The sequence below is a fragment of the Sitophilus oryzae genome, unplaced genomic scaffold, assembly GCF_002938485.1.
Source record: "Sitophilus oryzae breed Bouriz unplaced genomic scaffold, Soryzae_2.0 scaffold_907_pilon_pilon, whole genome shotgun sequence".
Taxonomy (NCBI): domain Eukaryota; kingdom Metazoa; phylum Arthropoda; class Insecta; order Coleoptera; family Curculionidae; genus Sitophilus; species Sitophilus oryzae.
Genome location: NW_022147536.1, coordinates 1,839,982 through 1,866,344, shown reverse-complemented (window position 1 = coordinate 1,866,344; position 26,363 = coordinate 1,839,982). Strand labels below are relative to the sequence as shown.

Here is a 26,363-nt window from a genome sequence, read left to right as displayed (position 1 = left end):
AAATCAGCTTCCATACTTTTTAATGCGTCAGCGGCTACTTGATCGAAACAAACGAAAATATATGAACGAAGATTCGACTCGTAGTTTAGTTTCGCTCGTTTTAGTTCGTGACAGGTTCCAGCGAATTTTTTGCAGCGATTAGTTCTATGATAGCAGAGATACAATACGAAAACTTAGCTGACTACTGAGCGAAAATCGTTCCCATTTAATTACCGTTTGTTTTCATATTCTTAGCTTAGTTTAGTTACGCTCGCAGTGGCCGCTCGCCTTTAATCTGGAAAGAGGAATTTATTTAATAGAAATTCTACAAATTCTATAATATACAGGGTTGTTCACCACATACGACACGGAGTATTGTAGCTAAACGATAAGATTTTTACAAATTGTAAGTTTTGGGTTCGTTGAAGGACTATTAGAGCTACAATTTAAAAATATGTTTACAAGATACAGAGTGTCCCAAATAAATAAAAAATTCCAAAGTTGTATTTTTTTCAATGGAACACCCTGTCTATTATTGCATTTTTAGTTTTTACGATTAAAATTAAGGTAAATTTGATTAAGGTTTATTACACTTAAACCCAGGGCCGGCGGAAGGGAAATATTGAGACCGGGCGAATACCCTACCTGGCGCCCGCCCCTCCTCAATAGTTAACATGTTAACATAACAACTATATTTATGCTACTTTAACAATAAAATTTCACTTAAAGGTACTTCAAAATTCTTCTCTTCTTTCAATCTTAGTCCGCGGTTGTTGTTTTTTCTATACCGGGTGCATCTTGAAAGTGACTCATCCCTATAACTCTTTTAATTTTTTAGATAAAAAACAAAATTTGGTATGTTAGTATATGACATAAATTAGGATTGATTGACGTATTCAATTGCATTTGGTCACTTTCTGTTTCAACGAAAAACTATTGATTTTTAAATGGCACCGACGGTAGGTATATTTCTGGTTTATTCGATAGAAAATGACACTCTGAGTAGAATGACATATCATATGTCAAGTTTTGACATTTTTGCTCAAAAAATCGTATTTTAAATTTTAATCTAGAGTGCCATGGCTGTGTTAAAAACACTAATTTTTAAACAAGGAACCTTGGAAAAATAGATTTGATCGTCTAATGTTTTTCGTGTCTTGTCCTGGTGAGTTAAAAAATGCCCAAATCGTATTTTTAATCATATGCCAATTTTTTCAAACGGAACAAGTGGCTCATTTGCATATTTGGAAAAAGAATTTTTTACGAATAATTTTGTACCAAACACTTGATATTTCGAGTCAAATTGTCGTTATGTTATGAACCGTATGTTACATTAATTTCAAATAAACCATATTATGCGAAAATGTCAAAAGTTGACATATGATATATCATTCTATTCAGATTATCATTTTCTATCGCATAAAGTAGAAATATACCGAGGTTGACATTTAAAAATCAAAAGTTTTATTAATTTCCGGTGAAAGAGGAAGTGATCAAAAACAATTGAATACGTCAATTAATCCTAATTTATGTCGTATACTAACATACCAAATCTCGTTTTTTCATCTGAAAAAATATACAAGTTATAAGAGTGAGCCAGTTTTCAGACGCACCCGCTATATAAATGATAAGTATAAGTGATCTTTGAAAACATTACTATTTAGTTGCAAGCAATTGCATTATTTTTCTATAAGAATTTAAGAAAAACTTCTTTTCTTTTACACAATCAATTATTTCGTGCAGAATTAGGTATGATCAGATACAGTTTTGTCGGCTTCAAAATGAGGATCAGCCAGTTTTGAGATTTAAGATGCATTCTTTTTTCTTGCTTTAATGAGAAATTTCTACGATTCTGCTACCATTTACCATATATTACTACATATTCAATCCAGAACAATCAAAATCACCAAAAGATTGATATTTTCCCACTACTGTTAATAAATTAATGAGGCAAACTTACAAGCTTTTTTTTGATTATGATATCGGGATCCTATTTAGCTTCTTGCGAATTGAATATTTGTTTCATATAATTTTAGGGCAGATCAGCCATTAACAAATAAAGGGTGTGGGTAGTAGACACAATGCAATTTTGAGCGGTCAGTCTAAAACTGTCAATTTTGCTGGCTCTTAACTCAAAACAGTTTATTGTTTAGAGAAAATTTATAAAAACAAGAATTATAGAAAGAAGGGTTATTTACAAAAAGTTGATAGCTTTTCAGTTATAAGGAAAATACCAAGAACAATTTTTTTTTAAATATTTTAGTTGCTGGCGTGGCGCCCCTCATATTCGGCGCCCCTGGCGGTCGCCCGGCCCTTCCGCCGGCCCTGCTTAAATCTTACTGTTTTTGAAATATTTTCAATTTTGTGAAATTGCAGTATAAATTTTAAGGCTGCATTTCTCCGAGAGTATCAAAGTTTTTAATATTAAATATTTACTGAAGTTTATTTATTGATCAGTTATTGTGTTGCAATAATAAAAATTATACTACCTTATACAGAGTGTCTAAAAATTTATTTTAAATAATTACTGGCTTTAAGCGACAATAACTTGTCTAATTTAAATGGAACGCCCTATATATTTTAGGAGAATCAGATGCACAATTTAATTGTCTATCAAATTGTATTATATCACTTTTTACCTATCCCTTCTAGTTTTCGTAGAAAATGCATTTTCTTATAATTTAGACCTCATATATCAATATACCCATGAAATATTGACATTTTAGATTGTTTTTAAAACAACAAATGTACAAAATGCACAGGCTAGTAATATTATAGTTTTTAGTAGAACGATAATATTACTAGCCCATTTGTATGCAAAAAGAAAACTACCCTATGATCGAATAAAAACGGCGTCCGGTTGGCTTGGAAATGACGATCGATGACATTTCCCATATAAATTTACATATGAAATGACAGCGATTTTCATTTCATAGTCATCGCTGACGCCGTTTTTATTCGATCATACGGTATTTAAATTTTTATAAAAGAGTATACCATTAATTAAATATACCACCAGTATTTCTGCCCAAATACTAATTAATCACATACTTAATTGTGTTCTTTAATAAATTATTCTAAATAAATGCGGATTTGAATCAGAAATCAATATAATAATAAGTTATGAAAATGAACGGCTCTGTTATAAATAAGCATTTGTCAAAAAATTAAATATCATTTTTAAGGTGTTAGTTTTTTTACCACACTGTCTAATACACATACATAATTCAGTTTTTTAGTATTTGGAGCAATTATTATTAATCTACGTAAACAGTCAATTCCTGTAGTTTGAATAATGGAATCATATTAATTGGTCCTCTTTAACATATATTTAAACAGTTTTTTTTTATTTTTTTAATGAAATAAACGAACTATATCGACAATATTAGTATCTGTACTCTTTAGAAATTTGGCACATCTTTAAAAATAATCTAAAATGCCAGTATTCCATAGGTATATTGATAAATGAGTTCTAAATTACAAGAAAATGCATTTTCTACGGAAACTTGAAGAGATAGGTAAAAAATGGTATAATACAATTTGATAGACAATTAAATTGTGCATCTGATTTCGCATAAAATATACAGGGTGTTCCATTTAAATTAAACAAGTTATTGCCGTTTAAAGCTAGTAATTATTTAAAATAAATTTTTAGACACTCTGTATGTAAGGTAGTAAAATTTTTATTATTGCAACACAATAACTGATCAATAAATAAACTTCAGTAAATATTTAGTCTTAAAAACTTTCATAGCCTCGGAGAAATGAAGCCTTAAAATTTTTATACTGCAATTTCACAAAATTGAAAATATTTCATAAACGGTAAGGTTTAAGTGTAATAAACCTTAATCGAATTTACCTTTATTTTAATCGTAGAAACTAAAAATGTAATAATATATAGGGTGTTCCATTTAAAAAAATACAACTTTGATATTTTTTACTTATTTGGGACACTCTGTATCTTGTAAAATTTTAAATCTTTTTAAATTGTACCTCTAATAGTCCTTCATCGAACCCAAAACTTACAATTTGTAAAAATCTCATCGTTTAGCTACAATACTCCGTGTCGTATGTGGTGAACAACCCTGTATAATATGCCAAATACTAAAGTTTATAAAAAACTGAGTTTATGAATTAAAGTTGCTGTAATTTGTAATTATAAACAGGTTGCTAAAAAATTCATGAAAATAGGGCTAATAATAACAAAAATATAACACTTTAAATTTGACCGAAAATTTCTCCCTTGCGTTTTTTTTGCATCTGAGTGTATATTTGTCAAAATCAGGAGAATAATTTATTTATAATTTCTTTACATTTTATCATTTCGCTAATACTAAAATCGATGCTACGTAACCTTTAAACGCAAATATCTTGAAAACCGTTCACCATTTCGAACTAAACGAAGAACACTTTTTTACGTAAAAAAGGCCTAGTTTTTATGTCATTTGTTGAAATTACTGCATCTATAAAGATAAAAGGAGTACCTACCGTTTTATTAACGTTTCATTTTTTTTCTAGGGCATCGCCTCTTGGTGTATTTTTCTTGGTTGCCGCAAAAGTACTGGAAATATCCAGTTTTGCAGACCTTATAGGCCGATTAGGGTTGTACTTCATGACAGTACTGTTAGGGTTGTTTATACACGGATTCGTCACGTTGTCCGTCATATACTTTGTGGCTTTGCGCAAGTTACCCTTCAAAGTTATCGGACAATTGAGTCAAGTACTGGTAACCGCTTTTGGTACTGCCTCTAGGTAAGTAAAATTATTTTATTTTAAAATATCTAATATTTTAGTTGGAATTTTCGTATTTTTATCTCGTTCTATCATTTTATAAGTCTTTTGATGTTATAGTTCAGCAACGATGCCTATCACGATACAAACAATGGACAAGATGGGTTTGGATCCCAGAGTCACCAGATTCGTGATACCTATCGGTGCTACCATCAACATGGACGGTACAGCCCTTTATGAAGCTGTAGCGGCCATTTTTATTGCTCAACTCAACAACATTGATCTTGGTTTTGGCAAAACGGTTGCTGTGTGGTGAGTATTAATTAAATTTGAAAACAATATTATTTGAAAGTTGTTCTCAATATTGTTAGTTTTTATACAGGGTAAGCATTAAATAAGTGCAAATGTTTTCAGAGCTGGTAGATCTCGATAAAAGAAATATATTTTATCTTTACCTTTTTTTCAAATAAGTCTAAAATAATCGAGTTATTTCACTTTGAAAATTTCCAAAAATATGATTTTTTGCTTAAATTTTGGATCACCGGATCACTGGATCTTTTCTGGTGCTTCTTTCTTTTAAATTTATTTTATTACCTACATATGTTGCCATATATAAAAAAATATGTTTTTAAATTGAGAACTTTTCAAAAAAAAAAATTATTACAAAAAAATTTAAACATTTTTTTTCGCGAAAAAAAACCATGATAGTGTTTTTGGGGCCGAAAATATTTGCACTTATTTAAGACTCACCCTGTATATGTCTATACAATTTATACATACCGGGTGTTGCATCGTCGGACGGGACATAAGAAATCCCATGTAAATTTTAATGGGGTCAATTATTGACTTCCCTAATTATTTTAGAGAATAGATTATTATTTATTAGTTTAGAGAATAGATAATTATATTAAGAATAGATTATTATATTACTATTTAGATTTATTGAAGAGCACTAAAACCCACATTCAAAATAATAACTTTAGATATTTTTGATTAGCTCGTTTACGAGTTATCGCCGATTTCTTTTTAAATATTTCTCCTTTCTTATGGCCCTGTATTTACTTATGAGCACCAGTCAAGGTAAAAGATAACTGTCAAATGAAGTTGTCACTTCAGAAATCTTAAAGATGTATTTATAAATACAAATTAATATGAATTAAAGTAAAATAAAGTAATCAATTACAAGGTTAATTATAGTATTATTACAATATTCAATAACTTATTAATTTAGGTACTATTAAATTGTTAGAACTTTAGGATTTAAGAAGATGTTCAAATATTCCTCAATCGACTGCTAGACAGACAACCCAGGCGATCATAAAATTCTCTTCTTACATTCGCTAGTTGGTAAACTGAAATTCTATTGCATTCGGCAGAAATAGCATTTTTTAACTCGTCTAGATTTGGGTATTTTTTATCCTTGTATACCCTGTTTTTTAAATGGCCCCAGAGAAAGAAATCATTTGGCGAAATATCAGGAGACGTTGCTGGCCAATTTACTTTATGATTTAGGCCAATAACGTTTCCGTTAAAACTATTGTCTAAATATTCCCGAACAGCCAGGGTAGTATGTGCCGGGCAGCCATCCATTTGGTACAAAACTTCCTGATTTTCCCTAGCGGCATCATGTAAAGCAGGTAAAATATGATTTTCGAGTAGTTCCAAATAATATTCTGCATTTAAATTTCGCGTAAGAAATAATGGCCTGATAATATTGTGTCCGAATATCCCTGCCCAAACATTTACTTTCTGTGGATATTGCGTCCTTGTTTCGACAAACCTGTGTTGGTTTTCTTTGTTCCAATATCGATAATTTTGAACATTGGGTTCATTATTTAAGATAAACGTGCATTCGTCAGTGAAACATATGTTTTTTAAAAATTCCCTATCCGTGTTTGCTCTTTCCATCAAAACAAAACGCTTGCCGCCGTATTTCGTCCCGATCTCGTAGCTCTTGGTGCTTTTCATCAAAATTCGAAACGCTGTAGTGTGATCTATTCCTATTTCATCCTCAAGTTTCCTTGTGCTGATCTTTCCATCGTTCTCTTCCACGCACAATAAAACTTCCAAGTCGGTATCATTTCTTGCATCTTCTCTTTGTTCCTGCCTTACTTCACATCTGCCGTTATTTATTAGTGTACCTTTAGTCTTAAATCTCTAGATATTCCTTGCTATTGTAGATTTTCCAGGTATCGGTCTATTCGGATACAGAGCAGCAAACATGTCCGACACCTTTTGATAACTATTTCCTTGATAATACCATTTAATCATCAATACTTTTTCTTCGGTAGTGTAATTCATGGCTAATATTTTCGATGTAGGTATGAGTTTTTAATAATAATAATAATAAAGCACTAAATAGATAAATTTCTGAAATGACAACTTTATTTGACAGTTATCTTTTACCTTGACTGGTGCTCATAAGTAAATACAGGGCCATAAGGAAGGAGAAATATTTAAAAAAGGACACCTTAAAATTTTGATGTATTTTAAAGTTTAATATATTTTGGTCTTATAGGCCGATTTTGATGATTTTTTAAGTAATTTGTAGCTAAATTATTTGACTTTTTAGTGAATTAAAAATGAAAGTTTCCATCTGTCAATTATACGAGGGAAAACAAAATGTTGATAATTTGGTGAAAATTTGAAACACCCTGTGGAATATATTAATATATATAAAGAAAGCAAACGTTCTTTAACCTAGTGTGAGTACATATTATCAAAGTAAAACCTCTGAAGGCGGGTAAGGGGACAAATAACTCACAATCTTTAAGATGTTTACTTAAATTTAAATGCTTCAAAAAAAGCAGGGGGGCGACATGTTTCGGGACTTAACAATTCCCATCTTCAGGCCGAGAAAGCTAAAATAATTACAATCAGAATAATAGAACATTCCAATAGTCATATAGATGTCAGAATTATAAAATACGATCACAAAACAAATTAAAAAGTTAATTTTTTTTTTTAAAAGGTTAAAAGGTTATTTCTATCACAATAATTGTTCAATCACAGATAACATTATGGCAAGCTTCTTTTCTCGTTTGAGACATGGCATTATCATGCAAGATGCCAAATGTAGAAAAGTACAGAGGAAAAGTGATAAGAACTATATAATAACTAAAAATGCAGCAGTTTTAATGGCGACCGCGATTCATTCAGTTAAAAACACGTATACACTGTAGTATGACTTAAACTACTATTGTTTAATCATATATGTTTATTATTTAAATATAAAATAATACATGAGTTTAACAATTAGGATGCGTAGGAATCTCGCGTTTTTCTCAACTGTCCCCCATTGACCTTCTAGCTATTAGGGAGGGGCACTTTCTAATAATATCAGATAATATTACATCTTCCCCTTTTACTAGTGAATTAGAGTAAAGCTAATACATATGAAAATCCTTAAAATGCTGAGGCAGTTTAACAGGCCTCCTGCTTTTGTCAGTTGCCCGATTTATGCTAATACTTATATCATTGCTTGGAATATCATTACTTGGAATATCAACACCCTCATTTAAAATAAATTCATGGTTTTGATTAAAATTTCCTTCATTTAGTGACTGCCTTAAATGGGAACTGTTTCTTCTAATTTCATTTCCATTCTCTTTCTGCACTATATATGATCTTGGCTCTTCCAATTTTCTGATTATCTTTCCGGGCTCCCATATTCTACCTTCTTTTACTACAACATTTTCTCCCTCTTCAAACTCTTTTCTCTCCCTTACTGACCTGTCATAGTAGCTCTTATATTCTTGTCTTTTTTGTTCTAGCTTTTCTTTTTCCTTTTCATAATTTATTTTGCTAGGTATTAATAATTCTGTCTTAATCGGCAATTTAGTTTGTAGTTTTCTGTTAAACAATAATTCTGCTGGTGACTTTTCTGAGGCGGAAATAGGTGTCATTCTATATTCCAATAAAGCATTGCTAATATCAGTACACTTTCTCAGCATATTCTTAGCAATTTGCACGGCTCGTTCTGCAAGGCCGTTTGATTTGGGGTATCTTGGACTCGATGTCAAGAATTTAAATCCCCATTCTTTTGCAAATTTTTTACATTCGTATGAATTAAATGGCATGTTATCTGATACCACTTCTAATGGTATTCCATGTGTGCTAAAAACTTGTTTAAATACATCAATGACTGATTTAGACGTTTTTGATTGTAAACAAATTAATTCAATCCACTTTGAATAATAATCAATAATTACTATATATGACTGACCTCCCCACTCTAAAATGTCACTTGCTAGTTTTTGAAATGGCAAATCAGGTATTTTTCTCAAAATCATGGGCTCTTTTATGTTACTCTTTTGATATACTTCACATTTCTTACATTTCTTTATAAATTCCTTAATATCTTCATTTATTCCTGGCCAATACAATAAAGATTTAGCCCTTTTTTGTGTCTTAGTGATACCATAATGATTTGCGTGAAGTTGTGTAAGCATATCTGTCCTTAAAGTCTCTGGAACAATTATTCTATCTCCTAGAAACATAATATCATTAGAAGTATATATGTCAGTTTTATAGTTGTAATATTTTCTTATAGGACTTGGTGTTTTAGTTATTGTTTTAGGCCAACCTTTTAAACAAATTTCCTTTAATAATTTTAGTTCAAAATCTTTACTCGTTTCACTTTGAAATACCTTTAATTTATCATCAGTTACATTTACTGAGTGAACAATTTCTGTCAAAAATGTATTATCACTACCTATATCGTCTTTAATATAATTTCTTGAGAGAAGATCTGCTATAAGCATATCTTTTCCTGGTAAATACTGAACGTCAATGTCATATTTCAACAATTTTACTTTAATTCTTTGTAATCTTGGAGAACTTACATCTGCAACACCTTTTTTCATTATTGATACTAAGGGTTTGTGATCAGTTAGTATTTTAACCTTCCTACCGTAAATATAACTGTGATATTTCTGGCATGAATATAGTATAGCATTCATTTCTTTTTCAATTTGACTAAAACGAGTTTCACTATCTGTAAGAGCACGTGATCCAAAAGCAACAGGCCTATTTTCCTGCAACAACACGCACCCTACACCGCTTTGACTTGAGTCTGTTTGTATTGTTATTTCTTTGTTTACATCGAAATTAGCTAATACTGGAGCTGAACTAACAATATTTTTTAACATTTGTAAACACTTTGTTTGATTATCAGTCCATATCCAGTCAGTGTTATTTTTTAATAATATTCGCAGTGGTGCAGATATCTCTGACAGGTTGGGTATATACCTTCTTAAATAATTAATCATTCCCAGAAGTTTTTGTAATTCTTTCTTATTATTTGGTTGTTCCAAATTTTGTATTGCTTTAATTTTATTTTTATCAGGCCTCATACCCTCCCTGTCAAAAATATTTCCTAAATAATTTACCTCTCTTACTTTATACTGAATTTTAGAGCTGTTAAATTTGACATTATATTTCTTTGCTCTTTCTAACACTCTAGTTAATATCTTATCATGTTCTTCTGACGTATCAGCCGCTATAAGAATATCGTCAAAGTAAACTATCACTCCCGGAATATCACCAAAGTGTTCTTGATTTAATTTTTGAAAATATTCTGGGGCACAATTTAACCCAAATGGTAGACGAAGAAATCTATACACTCCAAAGGGTGTTCCAAAAGCACACAGTTTACTTGACTCTAAATCTAACTCTACCTGATAAAACCCATCTTTAAAATCTAGTACAGTAAAGTAGCTTTTATTTTTAAGTTTAACACATATTTCTTCTAAGGTTGGTATCTCAAAATATTCTCTTTCTAATACTTCGTTAAGATTCTTGGGATCTAAACATACCCTTAATGTTTTGTCACTTTTTTCAATAATAACTAGGTTACTAAGCCATTCAGTCGGTCCTTGGTGTTTAGCAATAATGCCTTTGTTAACTAAAGCATCCAGGTGTTTTTTCAACCTGTCTTTTATTGATAAAGGAACCCTTCTGGGTGGCTTAGCCACAGGACTGGCATTGTTTTTTACTTTTAATTTACATTGTTCTTTAAATTTCCCTATTCCTATAAATAAATCTTTGTTATTATTAATAAAACTGTTCTTATCTAACCCTAAATTAACTTCATTAATTTTCTTTAAAATATTCATTGTCATGGACGACTGTAGACTTAAAATAGGCATAGATTTATCTTTTACAACAACAAATTGTATTGTGTAATCCTTATCTCTAAATTTACATTTTAATTTTACTACACCTATAGGCGTTATTTTAAAACCTCCATAGGTTTCAAGTACCAATTTTGTTTTTTGCCATGCAATATCTTGATTTTTAATACTTTTAAGTATATGTTGTGGAATCAAATTAACCTGAGACCCTGTGTCTACCTTAAATCTAATATTTTGCTTACCAAATTCTAATGTCTCTATCCACTCCGATTCACTTTTCACTTCACTCACTGTCACAACAGATACTAAGAGTTCTTCATCTTCTTCTTCTTCTTTACTTTCTTGTAGCTCCTTCACCATCATTGTGCTTCTACACATCTTCTCAAAATGTCCATAGCGCCTACATTTGTTGCACTTTCTGCCAAATGCTGGGCATCTTCTTTTTTCATGTTTCTTTCCGCAGCTTTTACAGCTTATTAATGTTTTTTCTTCAGTATTGCCATGCCTTTGTACTGTCTTCGCTTTGTTTTTAACAACTTCAACTTTAGCTTCAGCACCTTGTACACTTTTTATTTGGGATTTTGCGATTTCACATGCTCGACAGAGCTCAATGGCCTTATTGAGATCTAACTTGTCTACGTTAAGTAGTTTTTCTTGGACTTGCCTCGACTTGATACCCAAGACAATCCTATCTCTGATCATTGAATCAGTCGACTGCTCAAACTCACAGTTTTTTGATAACTTTTTCAATTCAGTATAGAAATGGTCGAATGTTTCTTCATCTTCTTGTTTCCTTGAGTAAAATAGAAACCTTTCATACACTACGTTCTTTTTCGGGGTCATATAATTCTCCAATTCATTTAGTACTGTTTGAAAATTAGCTCTTTGTAACTCTGTTAGTTTTAATGTGTTGTAGACTTCTATCCCTTCTTCACCCATCAGATTTAGTAACAAAGCAATCTTCATCTTGTCATCTTTTTCACTTTTCCCACTGGCTATTAGATAAATTTCAAAACTTTGCTTAAATCTTCGAAAATTTTCCGCTAAATTTCCATCAAAGGAAAGTGGTTCTGGTAATCTAACATCCATTTTTCCTCTTGAACTTTTCTTTATTTGTTTCACCACAAAAGGACTCTAATAATTTGGCGGGCAATTTTTTTTCGTTTTCCGTTTTTTACCACTTAAAGGTTATGTATCCACATGTACTTTTATTTACTTTTAACTTCAATCCACGCCAATTTGTATTGTTTGGTATTATTCCACTTTTTACCCACTACGACTGCGCCATGTAGTATGACTTAAACTACTATTGTTCAATCACAGATAACATTATGGCAAGCTTCTTTTCTCGTTTGAGACATGGCATTATCATGCAAGATGCCAAATGTAGAAAAGTACAGAGGAAAAGTGATAAGAACTATATAATAACTAAAAATGCAGCAGTTTTAATGGCGACCGCGATTCATTCAGTTAAAAACACGTATACACGACGAGGCTGCTGCTGTACCAGAAAAGAGAGAATTTCTTTCTACAATGTCTATACAGGAAAGTATACCTGAAAAGCTAAAAATAATGTATTTCACAGAGGATTCGGACAGCTGAACTGAATCGGGAAGTCTTAAAGTTTCTCAAAATCGTGACTTAAAATCGTAGCCTATTCAAGATCAAATTACTGTTATCGATAATGGAAATAAAGCAGTAGAACCCTGTAAAACTGAGCCATTTTGTGGTAAAAATTCAGATGTGCGACCCAATATTGATCTTTATGAAAATTTTGATCAAGAATTGTTTAAAAAAACCGGAGTCAAAAGAGCTTTTGTCGCACGAGCGAAACACTCCGTTACTTATACATATATTAATAAATAAAATATGTTTCGTCGTTATGGCCATTTTGTTTTTGTGGATTTGGGCCGGTTGCCTGTTATTCTCGGGCCGGTTTCTACTTTCCCATCCACCCCTGCCCTCTTATAATTGACAGATGGCAACTTTTATTTTTAATTTAGAAAGAGATACTAAAAGTCAAATAAATTAGCTACAAATTGGTTAAAAAAATCTTCAAAATCGGCTCACTAGAACAAAATATATTAAACTTGAAAATACATCAAAATTTTAAGGTGCCCGTTTTTTGTGCCGATGTGTGTATAAATTAACACTACCACGACTTCAGTATTACATTAAGAAGAACTCTTAACTACATTTACACCTACTACAATGTTGCTATTATTAAGTTGAAGGTACATTCATTAAGTTTTTATTATTTAATATAATATCTAATCAAAATAATTCATCCAAAAAAATATCCCAAAACAAGTAAATTCATCACCTACCCCATTCAGGTAAGCGAGATCCCGATAATTAACGTCAATTCATCCCATCAACCGCCTAACTAACCCCTTTCATTCCCACTCCCACTCGATCGAGTCGAACACTAATCAACCCCCCTCACCCCTTTCGATTTCAGTTTGACGGCGACGGCGGCGAGCATAGGGGCCGCGGGGATTCCCCAGGCCGGCCTCGTCACCATGGTGATGGTGCTGGACACGGTGGGCCTGCCTGCGGACGCGGTGATTAACATTGTGGCGGTGGACTGGCTGCTGTAAGTATTAATGTAGTTTTTTTGTTTAGTTTAGTGTAGAAAGTTATAAAAGATGCGAAGTTTATGGAGCGGTCAGTAGGGTGGAACGAAAAAAAAATTTTTCCAAAATATTTTCACACAAGCCTCAAAATGTGCCTTTAGATAAACATTTTTAGCCGACCATACCAATAGGTATAGTAGGCTCAAAAACCGCTGAACCGATTTTAACCAAATTTGGCACAAAAATACTGTGGCACCCGAGAATCTGGCCATTAGTTTTTGGTGGGGGTGGGGGTTGGCAAGGGGGTATAGGAGGGGGTTAAAAATTTAAAAAAATCGTATCTCCAAAATTACAGTAACTAGCGAAACGCGGTTTTCAATTTAAGATTAGGAATAATATTTGCAACAAAATTTGTAATAACATCAAAATCAGTCAAAGTTGCAGTTTTCGAGATATTAACATATTTTAGTATGGGCGGCTATGCGTGCCTCCCGGCGCCAATTTTTTTTTCTCAAAATCTGAGCGCCCTACCTTTGTATCTTCAGGTTCCTCACGGGCCATAAAAGCTAAGATATTTTGAAAAATATTTCATTTTTTGCCCGTCAACATATTTGATAATTATTTATCTTTTACCTTTAACACACTGCTTAACATGACTATAAAATATAACCCAATAATGTTATCCAAACTAAATCACTTAAATTATTGTTTTCCGGTTCCTCAATATATTTGAAACTTGTCCACCAGCATGATAAAGTACTATCCGTGGCACTTGCCTGTGACAAAATAGAAATAATATGTTCTTTCACAACGCGTTTTCTCTTCCTTTTATTCTTATCGTAAATAATAGTAGTCCTTTCGACCATCAAAAAACACGCCTAATAACAACATTTCACCTAATACACTAGTACAAACGTTACGTTGAGACACTCTGGCCGTCCTGATCTTCATTCTATCTACTATCTGTGTAGAACTGCTTTTAGACACTACTCCAATATTCTCTAAAAGAGCATTTGCGATTATAGCGGCAGCGTGATCTGAAACTCCAGTTTTGTCACAGGCCGCGGATGGTAGTTTATCTAGAGACATCTAGGTCTCGACGTGATAAGGAGCACACAATTGAGATTAAGAGGAAATTGAAGGAGTTAAGAACAACCACTCCCCATATCTCGGAATATTCACAGCCCTTCGAAATTGAAGACATAGTCATAGCTATTAAAGACATCAAACCGAACAAAGCTCCTGGATATGACAACATTCATTCAGAATTCCTTATTTACGCTGGAAACCCTGCCCTCAAGTGGCTTTGTAGTTTCTTCTGGAGAATTTTATCAACCGGCAACATTCCAAAGGAATTAAAGAAAACTAAAATAATAGCTGTGTTAAAACCAGGAAAATCTAAAGATCAACCTCAGAATTATCGACCCATAGCCCTTCTTAGTTGTACCTATAAGCTCCTAGAACGACTTATTTTCAATAGAATAAAGGATAGTATCTTAGACCATATTCCAGTTGAACAGGCAGTCCTAGTCCTAGCACTTACATCTCACATTGAAGGAAATTTCCAACTTAAGCTTAAAACCTCCATAGCTTTTGTCGATTTAACAGCCGCTTACGACACAGTCTGGAGAGATGGTATGGTTTATAAATTACTTAAAGCACTTCCTTGTCAAACTATAGCTCGAGTTATCAACAACATGCTAAGTAACCGATATATCCAAGTATTTCAGGGAGAGAGCACAAGTAAACCTAAAAAACTTAACAACGGCTTACCCCAAGGCTCCGTTCTCGCCCCTCTCGTATTCAACTTATACATCTCTGACCTACCAGATACGCAATCTAGAAAATTTTGTTTTACGAGACGATATAGCCATAGCAACGGAATATGAATCGCTATATCAAACCCAAGAAACGCTTACAAAGGATCTCGCATCCTTGAATGCCTATTTTATAAAATGGAGACTTCAACCCAATGCAAATAAGACAGAAGTGGCTACCTTCCATCTTAATAACAAGCTGGCGAATACTGAAATAAGCGTCCAGTTTGGTAGCACCACTCTGAGTAATAACAAATATCCAAAATATCTGGGGATTACTCTAGACCGTACACTCTCATTTCGAAGAAAACACCTAGAAAATGTTGCTGGGAAAATCAGAACACGAAACAACATTATACAAAAACTTTGTGGTACTTCGTGGGGTGCAAAAGCAACAATACTTCGGATCTCCGCCCTTGGTCTGGTATTCAGTGTGGCAGAGTATTGTGCACCCCTGTGGTTGAATAGCCACCACACAAATCTCGTAGACAGACAGCTGAACAACACCATGCGGCTGATTACAGGGACAATCAGATGCACCCCTAGTTACTGGCTTCCAGTTCTGAGTAACATCCTACCTCCAAATCTACGCAGAAACGAGGCTCTTCTTAGAGAATTTGATAAAATAATAGCTACCCCAACGCTACCTGTCCATAAAACACTTCCTGCTTTACAGGTGAATAGACTTAAGTCGAGGAATCCACATTTGCGAACAGCTGAACAACTAAAACGCAGTAACTACAATTCTCGAGAACAGTGGCTTCAGTTATGGAGAGAAATGGCCGATGCGCACCTATATTCCTGGTTCAAACATAACTATTGCCAGACAGCGGGTACCGATCTAAACCGGAAAACATGGTCAACTTTGAATAGGATACGCTCTGGCCATGGAAGATGTGCGGATTCCCTTTATAAGTGGGGAAAAATACCTTCCCCAGAATGTGATTGCGGATCCCCTCACCAAACCATTCATCACATAACCAGAGAGTGCAACCTACGCGCTTATGGTGAAGACTGGAGGGACTTTCTGGAGACTTCTCCATCAGCTTTGGAATGGATAGGGCATCTAGATGTCAATATATAGTGTTCGTAAATACGTTTTTTATGTTGTCTTTTTATATTATACTTGTTTTTTTTTTTATATTTACATTGTAATGTTTTCATTTACATTGTAGTTCATTTTATGTCTATGTTTAAGTGTCTGGTTTTCTTGCATGTATATGAGCCATACGATAAATAAATAAATAAGGTTAAATGTCGTTATTAGGCGTGTTTTATTAGACAGTTTCAATTCTGTGTTATTAGACAGTTTCAATTCTTCTGAATTTTACAACAGCTAGGGTTTCACAGTTATCTACTTTCTGTCCAATAACACCTTTGAGTCCACCGGGACCCGAAGTTTCATCATCTAGTTCTTTTACTAAATGTCGCAAAGGAAGTTCATTTAAATGGAATAAACAAATTAACCATTGTAAAGGACGTTTTAATTCTTTTTCCAACAAACGAATAACGCCATTTTTCACTCCCGTATTCATAACAGTTCCATCTGTCCCAACTGTTACTAAATCAGAAAGTTCGGTCAAGTCAAACTTTTCTTTCAAAAAATTTACATTCGCATACCTAGGAACCGTATTTCTAAGGAACCCAAATGTAACTCAGGAAATTGTGGCAAGAATAATGGCAGAAAATATATGCGTTAGCGCACTACAGAAAATTATTAAGAGTAAGAACACTCTAGAATTTTAAAAATCAGATTGTACCCACCAAACAATGATACTGTATGCATGTGAAACGTGGACGTTCAATGCAACAGAAAGTTCGAGGTTAGAGATTTGGGAACGAAAAATACCGAGGAAGATTTTTGGAGGAAAGAAGATCTGCAACGTATGGACCAGAGGAACAAATGAAGAGCAAGAGCACAAAGACTGAGATGACTGGGACACATTAAAAGAATGGCTGAAGCAAGAATTCCTAGTATGATAATGAAACGTGAAATAGGTGGAAAGAGAAGGAGGGGTAGACCGAGAACCAGATGGAAAAAGGATGTTGAAGAGGACTTGAGAAGGATAAGAGTGGACGGGTGGAGAATAAAGGCAAAAGACAGAAATGGAGAAAGATAACAAATCAAGCTATGTGCTTTTTAGGCTTTTAGAGCTATTGTATATATTTTATAAAGCCATTTATAAAAAGTAAATTTATTAAAGTTCACAGTTATGATTCACTATTGATCTTAAGATTAATTTATTGAAAATTAAAAGAAACTCTAGACAAAGGACTAGAATGCAGGTCCGTATCCATCGTTTGCTCTAAACTTCTCTGGTGATGACATTTTTGTTCTTATTTTTATCACAGTCTTTCTGGTCCAAAACAAGTAAATTCATATATGATGTTTATGTTCCATTTATGTTCCATTTATGTTCCATTTCATGTTCTTATGCCGGCTCCAGACCAAGGCGACTAAAAGTAAACACGATTTTGAGAGAAAAACAAGACAAACTTGAGACAAATTGTCCACACCGCAAGTACAAAAGTGCAACAAAGTCAAAAGTTTAGTTGTTGCGTTGAGTTGTTGCGAATGAATCGCAACCATGTGTGATTTCACTGGTTTCCTACCGTTGTCAGCACACGCCATCCACACTGCGCCGGCCACTTGTCGGAAAATATATGAACAAAACATAGACACTTTGATCTTTACCGACTCGAGACGGGACATTGAAGAGTGTCCGAATTTTGAAACAAAACAAAAATGAGACAAAAATGTCGCATCAATGTATTGGATTTGTCACAACTTTGTTGTAAAACTTGAATGTTTCTGTCTTGTCGCTGTTTTGTCTGCTTGGTCTGGACCCGGCATTAGATTCGAGATATCAATCACTTAAGCGTTCTACCAAAGTTTATAGGATTAAATTGGTTCTAGTATGAAATTACGTATTAGCCTTTAAAAGCATATTTATTATACAGGGTGTTTCGAAAAACATGTGCCTCTCTTTTGGGGTGATTCCTCACCTAAAAATATGATAATTAAATAGATCCGATTCTGCTTTTTTTCGTAGCTACAGGGTGTTTGGTTTGGTTTGGTTTGGTTTGGTCTTATTATTTTTTCGATTTATTATAATTTTCTTCCAAGTATTTTTAGGGTTTTGAATGAAAATTTGAGGATAAAAGTTACTATAAATGCGACATATTTTAAAGCTAAAAGTGTCGGCATATTCATTGTTTTAGAGTTATAGGATGTTAAAACTTTTTTAAATAAGTTTTTTTTGTAATTACTTTAAATACCATTATTTTTTTTTATTTGAAATTGCTGTAGGTTGGACTAATAGTAGTAATAACTAATAGTTACAATATTTAATAATAAATTAGGTAAAATATATAACTTATTAATTTTATTTTTATTTTAATTTTATTAATTGTGATTAATAAAATGGCGTTTATCTCATCAAGGAGGCCGTTCGACAAAATATAAAGAGATAACGTTGAATTGGAATTAAACGGCCTACACAATTTTGATATCAAAAGAAAAAAGTCAGTGGCACACATGTTTTTTTTTGAAAAATATGCAAACTCATATGCACGTCCCTGATGCATATCGACACTGTTATAGCAATAAAATATGTAGCATGCACTTATAGTAACTTTTACCCTCAAAATTTCATTCGAATCACTGAACGTACATACTTGGAAGAAAATTATAATAAATCGAAAGATTATTAAGAATTTAACATCCTGTAGCTGCGAAACAAAGTAGAATCGGGACCTATGTTGATATAAAAAATAAATCTTATTTTTGCGTGACGAATCTCCCCAAGAGAGATGGCACATGTTTTTTGAAACACCCTGTATATTCTATAAGCATACATGACATAGATAAAATTATATCGTGATTATATATTGTTGACTCCTCATAATGTGTTGTTTGTTAAGTACTATTATTATTCTAGTTAGTATAATTATTAATCTTTCAGTGATCGATTCCGTACAACGATCAACGTCATGTGCGACTGCTTAGGAGCGCGATTGGTGGACCTGCTCAGCGTGGGAGAATTGTCAGGAAAGCCGGCAACCGTGACGGCGCAGGATCGACTGAACGCGGAAGTGCACGAATTGACGGAAATTGCCAAACCCGACCACCAACATCTGTAGACTTAAACCGCTGTCAACATTATCTTTGCGGCGGCTTCACTGTAATATTAAATAATTCGGGTTACCAAAAAACAAACACTTATTAATCAAAATATATCTTCTAAGGTAAAAATGACGGAAAAATCATAAAAATAAAAAATTAAAACACCAACAACAACAAAGAGTAAGAATAAAAGAAAAGAAAAAGAAATTAACAAAAGAAAGAAGACAGAGAAGAAAATTAACAAAAAACGTTATTTTTTACTTAAAAACATATGTTTTGATTATTTAGTGTTTGTTATAATAACGATAATCCAAGGTAATTTATACTACATCTGTAAACTTAAACCGCGGTTTCATCTCACAATTCCAGATATCCATATAATACACTCACCGGCAAAAAAAAAACGGCCACTAAAAACTAGTCCCAATTTCAAAGTTGGATTTCTCGCGAACCACTCAATGGATTTTGATAATTTTTTGTTAAATTGTAAATTAATTCCTTCTTAGCGGATGCTACGTCAGCAATTTTTATTCCGAATTTATTTTGAGCATATACACGGCACAACAATAAGACAAAGTTTTTTGCCCGAACTTGGTAACACCCTGTAGGGTGCAGCAGCTCTATTGCTAATTCAAATCACATTGTAGCCTCATCTTTTGTGAGCATTTTGTTTTTCTAATCACGACATTATCTCTGTTTGTATTGGAAATACACTGATTTAAAACAAACGCCTTGAAACACATGAAAATTAAAAACATGAAAATTAAAAAAAGGTAAAGAAATGTTAAGGGACTAATATCTAGTGTCCACTCGCCTGGTGAAATTTGGTTCATCCTGGACTGTTGTCCGAAATATACCTAGGGTATCGGAGACATAACGTTGACTTCGGCCATCCTCAATTAAAGCCTCTATACGAGCAACCACCGTTACAGATAATGGTATTTTTTAATTTGACAACCGTTGTTGTCATATTGCAAATACTCATAAATCCGTTTTCGCCTATGTCGCCTTGATTATTTACACATAAAACTTTCTGCCTGCGAAGCATTTTTCCGAGACATTCGTTTTAAAACAGCATATCTCTAATACAAAAAGAGATAATGTGGTGATTAAAAAAACGAAATGCTCACAAAAGATGAGGCTAAAATGTGATTTAATTTAGCAATAGCTACTTTCGCTGCTGCACCCTATAAGGTGTTACAACGTTCGGGCAAAAAATTTCGTCTTATTGCTGTACCCTGTATATGCTCAAAATAAATTCGTAATAAAAATTTCTGACGTAGAATCCGTTAAGAAGAAATTAATTTACAATTTAACAAAAAATCATCAAAATCCATTGAGTGGTTCGCGAGAAATCCAACTTTGAAATTGGGTCTAGTTTTTAGAGGCCGATTTTTTTGCCGGTGAGTTTATATTGCAAGAAATTGAAATGGTACAGTGTGAATCAAATTAAAGATGTATACACTCTTGCAGATCGCATTGAGTGTCATGCATTATCTATACATTTTACGGTAAGAAATCAAATTTCTAAAATGTGAAATACTGCTAAAATTAACACGAATGTCACATATTAATACAGTATGATCGAAAAAAAAACGGATCAATGATAATTTTGACGAGGTCATTCTCTATTGGTCATTCTAAATTGGTATAAATCATATTACAAATTTCCAAAATTTTATAAGACCATCTGGTAGTAAGCGCCATTAAAAAATAAAGAAGAGTAAGTGCTAAGTAATGACGTCTAGTGCTCGACCTCGCCAAAATTATCATCGATTGTCAATGCCGTCTTTGACGCCGTTTTTTTTTTCGATCGCATGCTATAATATAGCGGTGTGTATTATCTCTAATTTGATTATTTTAACGCACGCTTTTACGTGATTTCAGATAAATGTGTCGATATGTGTTATTCCTGAAAAAAGTGTTAAATTTCAAGCATGTTATTAGAAGGTTCGTTGGTAATGATATTAAATGTGTGCTATTTATGTTATACCTAACTGTAGTTTATCGTTTCGTACCTTTAGGAAAAATGTATTTAGAAGTCAGTGTAAATATCATTTTTTTTTTGTTAAAGCAGAAAGAGAAAATCCGTTGTTAATAATTATTGTATAATTTACGAAAAATGTTATTCTGGTATTAATTCAAATTTTCTTGATTTTTCTGTAAGATTTGTACCGGATGTCCCACTAAGAAAGTATTAGCCATAGGGCCTGCGGAAAAAAATATTTGTAACTAAAGAGGCTATGAGAAATTGCTGGAAATTATTTTCAAGTTTGTAGAACAACCGCTAGGGGGCGCAACTGCAACAAAAAATAAGTAAATGGAGTTTTTACACAATTTTGCCTAGATAAGGTGTACTACAAGTAATAGCTTCATAATGTTCAGTAAATTTTGAATATTTTTTGTTAAAACCATTTTTCCCTATCTACCAAAATAAAGTGGTGGGGGGAGGTTAGATCTGTTTTTATTTAAATTTTAATAACTCCGGACTGGATGATCGCAATCTAACAAGCGAGGGCTCGTTTAAAAGAGCGTTTCTTACTCTATATTGTACTATATAAACAATAATAATAAGCGTCTGAACGTAGACGCTAGGGGGCGTTGTCTTACAATTTAATAAACATTGCGCGTTTTTTTCAAAAAAAATAAATGCGATAGTATATGTAATTTTAACTGATAGTAAAGAGTAATAAAAGCTTAACAAGTCAGCGAAAACCGCATCTTGATATCTTTTTTCAACCCAAAGTTGTTAGCAAAATTATAATAAATTCGAAAATAGAAGCCCTTAATTACCTTATTTTTCTAACGCGGTATTACTAGCCCTCTTGATTATGACAAAAAATAAGATAGAAATGATTAGATTATTCTAAAATCGACAATATACCAGAATATCATAATACCAGATCTATTAATATCTAATAATTAAGATATCAATGACAGTTAATAAGACGCGTTAGTGAAGTCATGGTAGGCTTTGGAAAAGACTTGCTTTTGACGTAATAGTATAAACGTCAAAGTGTTATTAGATCAACATTTTGATAGTCTTAGCAGCGTTTTTTTTTCTGTTGAAGAAAGGCATTTTTAGAGAAATGCAATCAAAAGATAAAAAAAGGCTGCTGAGACTATCAAAATGTTGATATAATAATATTTTGACGTTTAAACTATCCGTTTAAAAGCAACTTTTTTCCAAAGCCTACCATGAATTCACTGAGGTGTCGTTTCTTGTCCACCGTCATTGGTATCTTAATTATTAGATATTAATACACCGAGTATTATGGTTTTCTGGTTCATTGTCGATATTTTGAATAAAATAACCTTTTTTATATTATTTTTTATTAGAGTGGTCATAATCAAGAGGGCTAGTGATACCGTGTTAGAAAAATAAGGTAATTAAGGGCTTATATTTTGGTATTTATTATAATTTTGCGAATAACTTTGGTTTGAAAAAAGATATCAAGATGCGGTTTTTGCTGACTTGTTAAGCTTTTATTACTATTTACTATCAGCTAAAATTACATACACTATCGCATTTAATTTTTTTGAAAAAACGCACAATGTTTGTTAAATTGTAAGACAACGCCCCCTAGTGTCTACGTTCAAAAACTTATTATTATTGTTTATATGCTATAATATAGAGTAAGAAACGCTCTTTTAAACGAGCCCTCGCTTGTTGGATTCTGATCATCCAGTCCGGAGTTATTAATATTTAAATAAAAACAGATCTAACCTCTCCCCCCCCCCCACCACTTTATTTTAGCAGATAGGGGAAAATGGTTCTAACAAAAAAGATCCAAAATTTACTGAAGATTATGAAGCTATTATTTATAGTACATCGTGTCTAGGCGAAATTTCTTAAAAATTCCATTTTGTTATTTTCCATAGCAGTTACGCTCTAGCGGCCGTCCTACAAACTTGAAAATAATTTCAAGCAATTTGTCATGGTCTCATTAGTTATAAATATTTTTTTCCGCAAGATCTACGACTAATACTTTCCGAGATACAGCCGAGAGCTATTCTTAGTGGGACACCCAGTACAAAATTGCTATAAATTTATCTAATCAAATTTATACTAAAATCTAATAGTTTTTGACACTTCCTCAAATCAATTTGAATATATTTTGACGTTTCGTATAGTTTATCCTACCGTGACAGTAGAATTTTGTACAGACCTTTCAGAAACAACAAAAGTATAACAGAGGAGGAAAATACATGTTAAATTTATGGAAAAATATGTTTTTTATTTTTAAAATTGTACTATAAAATCTTTGTTATGTTTGTATTGCAAATCTATTAAAATTGAGGCACAATATTTTACACATTTACAAGCTTAAAATTCTTTTTTTTAATCTTGTATTTTCAATATTTTACAAAATAAAGAATTTTAACCAGTTTACCAAATTATTTTGCTGAGATTTGTTGAATTTTTGTTATTTTTCCTCCTTGATATACCGTATTATCGAGAAAAAACGGCGTCAGCGATGGCTGCGAAATGAAGATTGCTGTCATTTTATATGTAAATTTATATGGGAAATATCATGGATCGTAATTTCCCAGCCAACTGGACGCTCTTTTTTTTCGATCATACGGTATTTGGCTTAGCCATATTAATCAAAAATTGTTAAAATAAATGTTATATATGTATGTTTATGTCCATAGAAAATGTTTATGTCTGTTTCCGAATTGTATACCATTATATATAAATAAAATATGTATAAAAATACTGATAATAATTTAATATAGGTCTTATATGTATATGTATCGATGCGTCCAACAAATTATATGTATTAATGTCTAATAAAAAGTATGCTACCTGCACATTATTATATTTTTTAATAATAAACAATAAACTGGGCATACTTGATTTTTATAATAATTAATTGTAATTGTTTATTTTATATTCAGTCGTATTTTTTGTTAGATTTTGGCTGTGTTATTTCATTAACTTTACGAGCTTTGCGAAGGAAAAGAAGTAGTTTTGCTTACACAGAAAAAACATATAAGAAAATTTACAAAAAAAATAATATGGACATATTACAGCGTCTATAATAAGTGACTTGCAAAGATTTAATATTTTTGTTTCATTTTGTTTCAGTGAAGAAATCGTGGCAGGACTACTAAAGCTACAATTTAAAATCATTTTCAAAGGGTACAAAGTGTCCCTAATAAATAAAAAATATCAAAGTTGTATTTTTCAAATAGACTACCCTGTATATTATTATATTTTTAGTTTCTACGAGTCAAATAAAAAAGTTAAATTTGATTAAGGGTTGCCGCACTTTAATCTTATTGTTTTTGGAATATTTACGATTTTGAGAAAACGCAGTAACAATTTGATGCTTCTCATAGAAATCATAGAAATGAAAAATATAATAACATACAGCGTGTTCCTTTTAAAAAATACGACTTTGATATTCTGTATTGATTTGGGACATTATGTACCTTTTGAAAATAATTTTAAATTGCAGCTTTACTAGTCCATCGTCAAATAAAACGTTAAGTGTTTACGTGGCATAAGAAACGAAATAAGCTAACTAAAGATAATAAACGAACGCAGCTGATGTTGGACGTTATTTTGAGATTAATTGGGACCAAGTCGTTTTATTTTTAAACTTTCGTCTATTAGTTCTAAGTTTTGGTAAAATTTAGTTTTTAGTAGCAACCTACTGCCAGTGGAAGTGCGTGTGCCAAAACCCAGTGAAACACGTTGATTTAACACGAACTACAGAATTAGCATACGTGTTGTTAAGTAATCTTTAGGAGTTAAGGAAATCTAAAAATAACCAAAAAAAAATTACTAACCGCTTCTTTTTGATATGTCACACAGAGGTATATTTGTAATTTGCTACGATATTATTTAAAATATAGTTTTTGCTCTTTAATTGTAATTGTTTTTTTGTCATTAAAACCTTGAATTAATTATTAATATACAGGGTTGCGCCAGTGGCGTATCGAGGATTCATGCTTGGGGGGGTCAATAACTCAGTATTATACCTAAATATATATTTTTTTACATTAACAAGTAAGTACCTACCTAATTACAGCTAGGTACTATGATAAATAGTAGGTATAAATAAATAACAAATATTTTTCTTAGGAAAATGGTTTAATAATTTTTCTATACTTTGCTAAACTGTTGACCGAAATCAATATCAAAGAAGTAAAACAAATTTGCCAAACCTTGAAAAATAGAAAATCGCCTGGTCCAGGTGAAATTCCTCCAGAATTACTCAAGTACGGCACGGATAAATTATATAAGCAGCTCGCTAGTTTTTTCCAAAAGTGCCTTAATGGTGAAAATATACCGAAAGAATGGAAGACATCATATATAACAACAATACACAAGAAAGGAAGTAAAGACGATTGCGATAATTATCGAGGAATCTCCGTGCTGAGCTCTGTTTCAAGGGTCTATGGAAAATTGGTCAAAAAGAGAATTGAGGAAGAATACCGGGATATGGAGGCTGAAGAACAAGCGGGGTTTAGAGCTGGTAGATCCACGGTCGACCATTTATTTACACTGACACAGATAATTGAGAAAAAGATGGCAAGAAATCAAGAAATACATCTCCTCTATGTAGACCTCAAGAAAGCATAAATGTACCCCAGCCTAAATTGTGGGAAGCCCTCGAGAAAACGAATATCAGCATAACATTAATTAAGGCTGTCCAAGAACTTTATAAGAACAACACTAGCCAAGTAAAGAAAGGACAAACAGTATCAAAGGGATTCAGCATAAACAAAGGTCTTAAACAGGGCTGCTGTCTATCGCCGACACTGTATAAAATCTATTTGGAACAAGCTCTGAAAACGTGGAAAAGGAAGTGCGAACAGATGGGGATACCACTAAACGACTCGATACTTTACACTCTTTGTTTCGCTGATGATCAAGTAATACTGGCTCAAGACTACTAAGTAACATTACATCACAAAAAAAATAATCATTAACACAAAAATTAACTAAAAATTAAAGAAACAAATAACAAAATAAGAAGAAACAAAC

At 32.5% G+C, this 26,363-nt stretch overlaps 1 protein-coding gene across 1 annotated transcript in view; it reads left to right on the top strand.

Moving 5' to 3' along the window:
• Positions 1 to 19,525, top strand: part of LOC115890693 (excitatory amino acid transporter 2-like) — a 153,370-nt gene extending 133,845 nt beyond the window's left edge. Inside the window, exons 8-11 of the mRNA XM_030910996.1 lie at positions 4,498 to 4,731; positions 4,831 to 5,022; positions 13,306 to 13,440; positions 19,203 to 19,525. Of these exons, the coding sequence (XP_030766856.1) occupies positions 4,498 to 4,731; positions 4,831 to 5,022; positions 13,306 to 13,440; positions 19,203 to 19,380 (739 nt within the window). The 3' untranslated portion in view covers positions 19,381 to 19,525. The remainder of the gene's footprint in view (positions 1 to 4,497; positions 4,732 to 4,830; positions 5,023 to 13,305; positions 13,441 to 19,202) is intronic.
• The last annotated feature ends 6,838 nt before the right edge of the window (positions 19,526 to 26,363 follow it).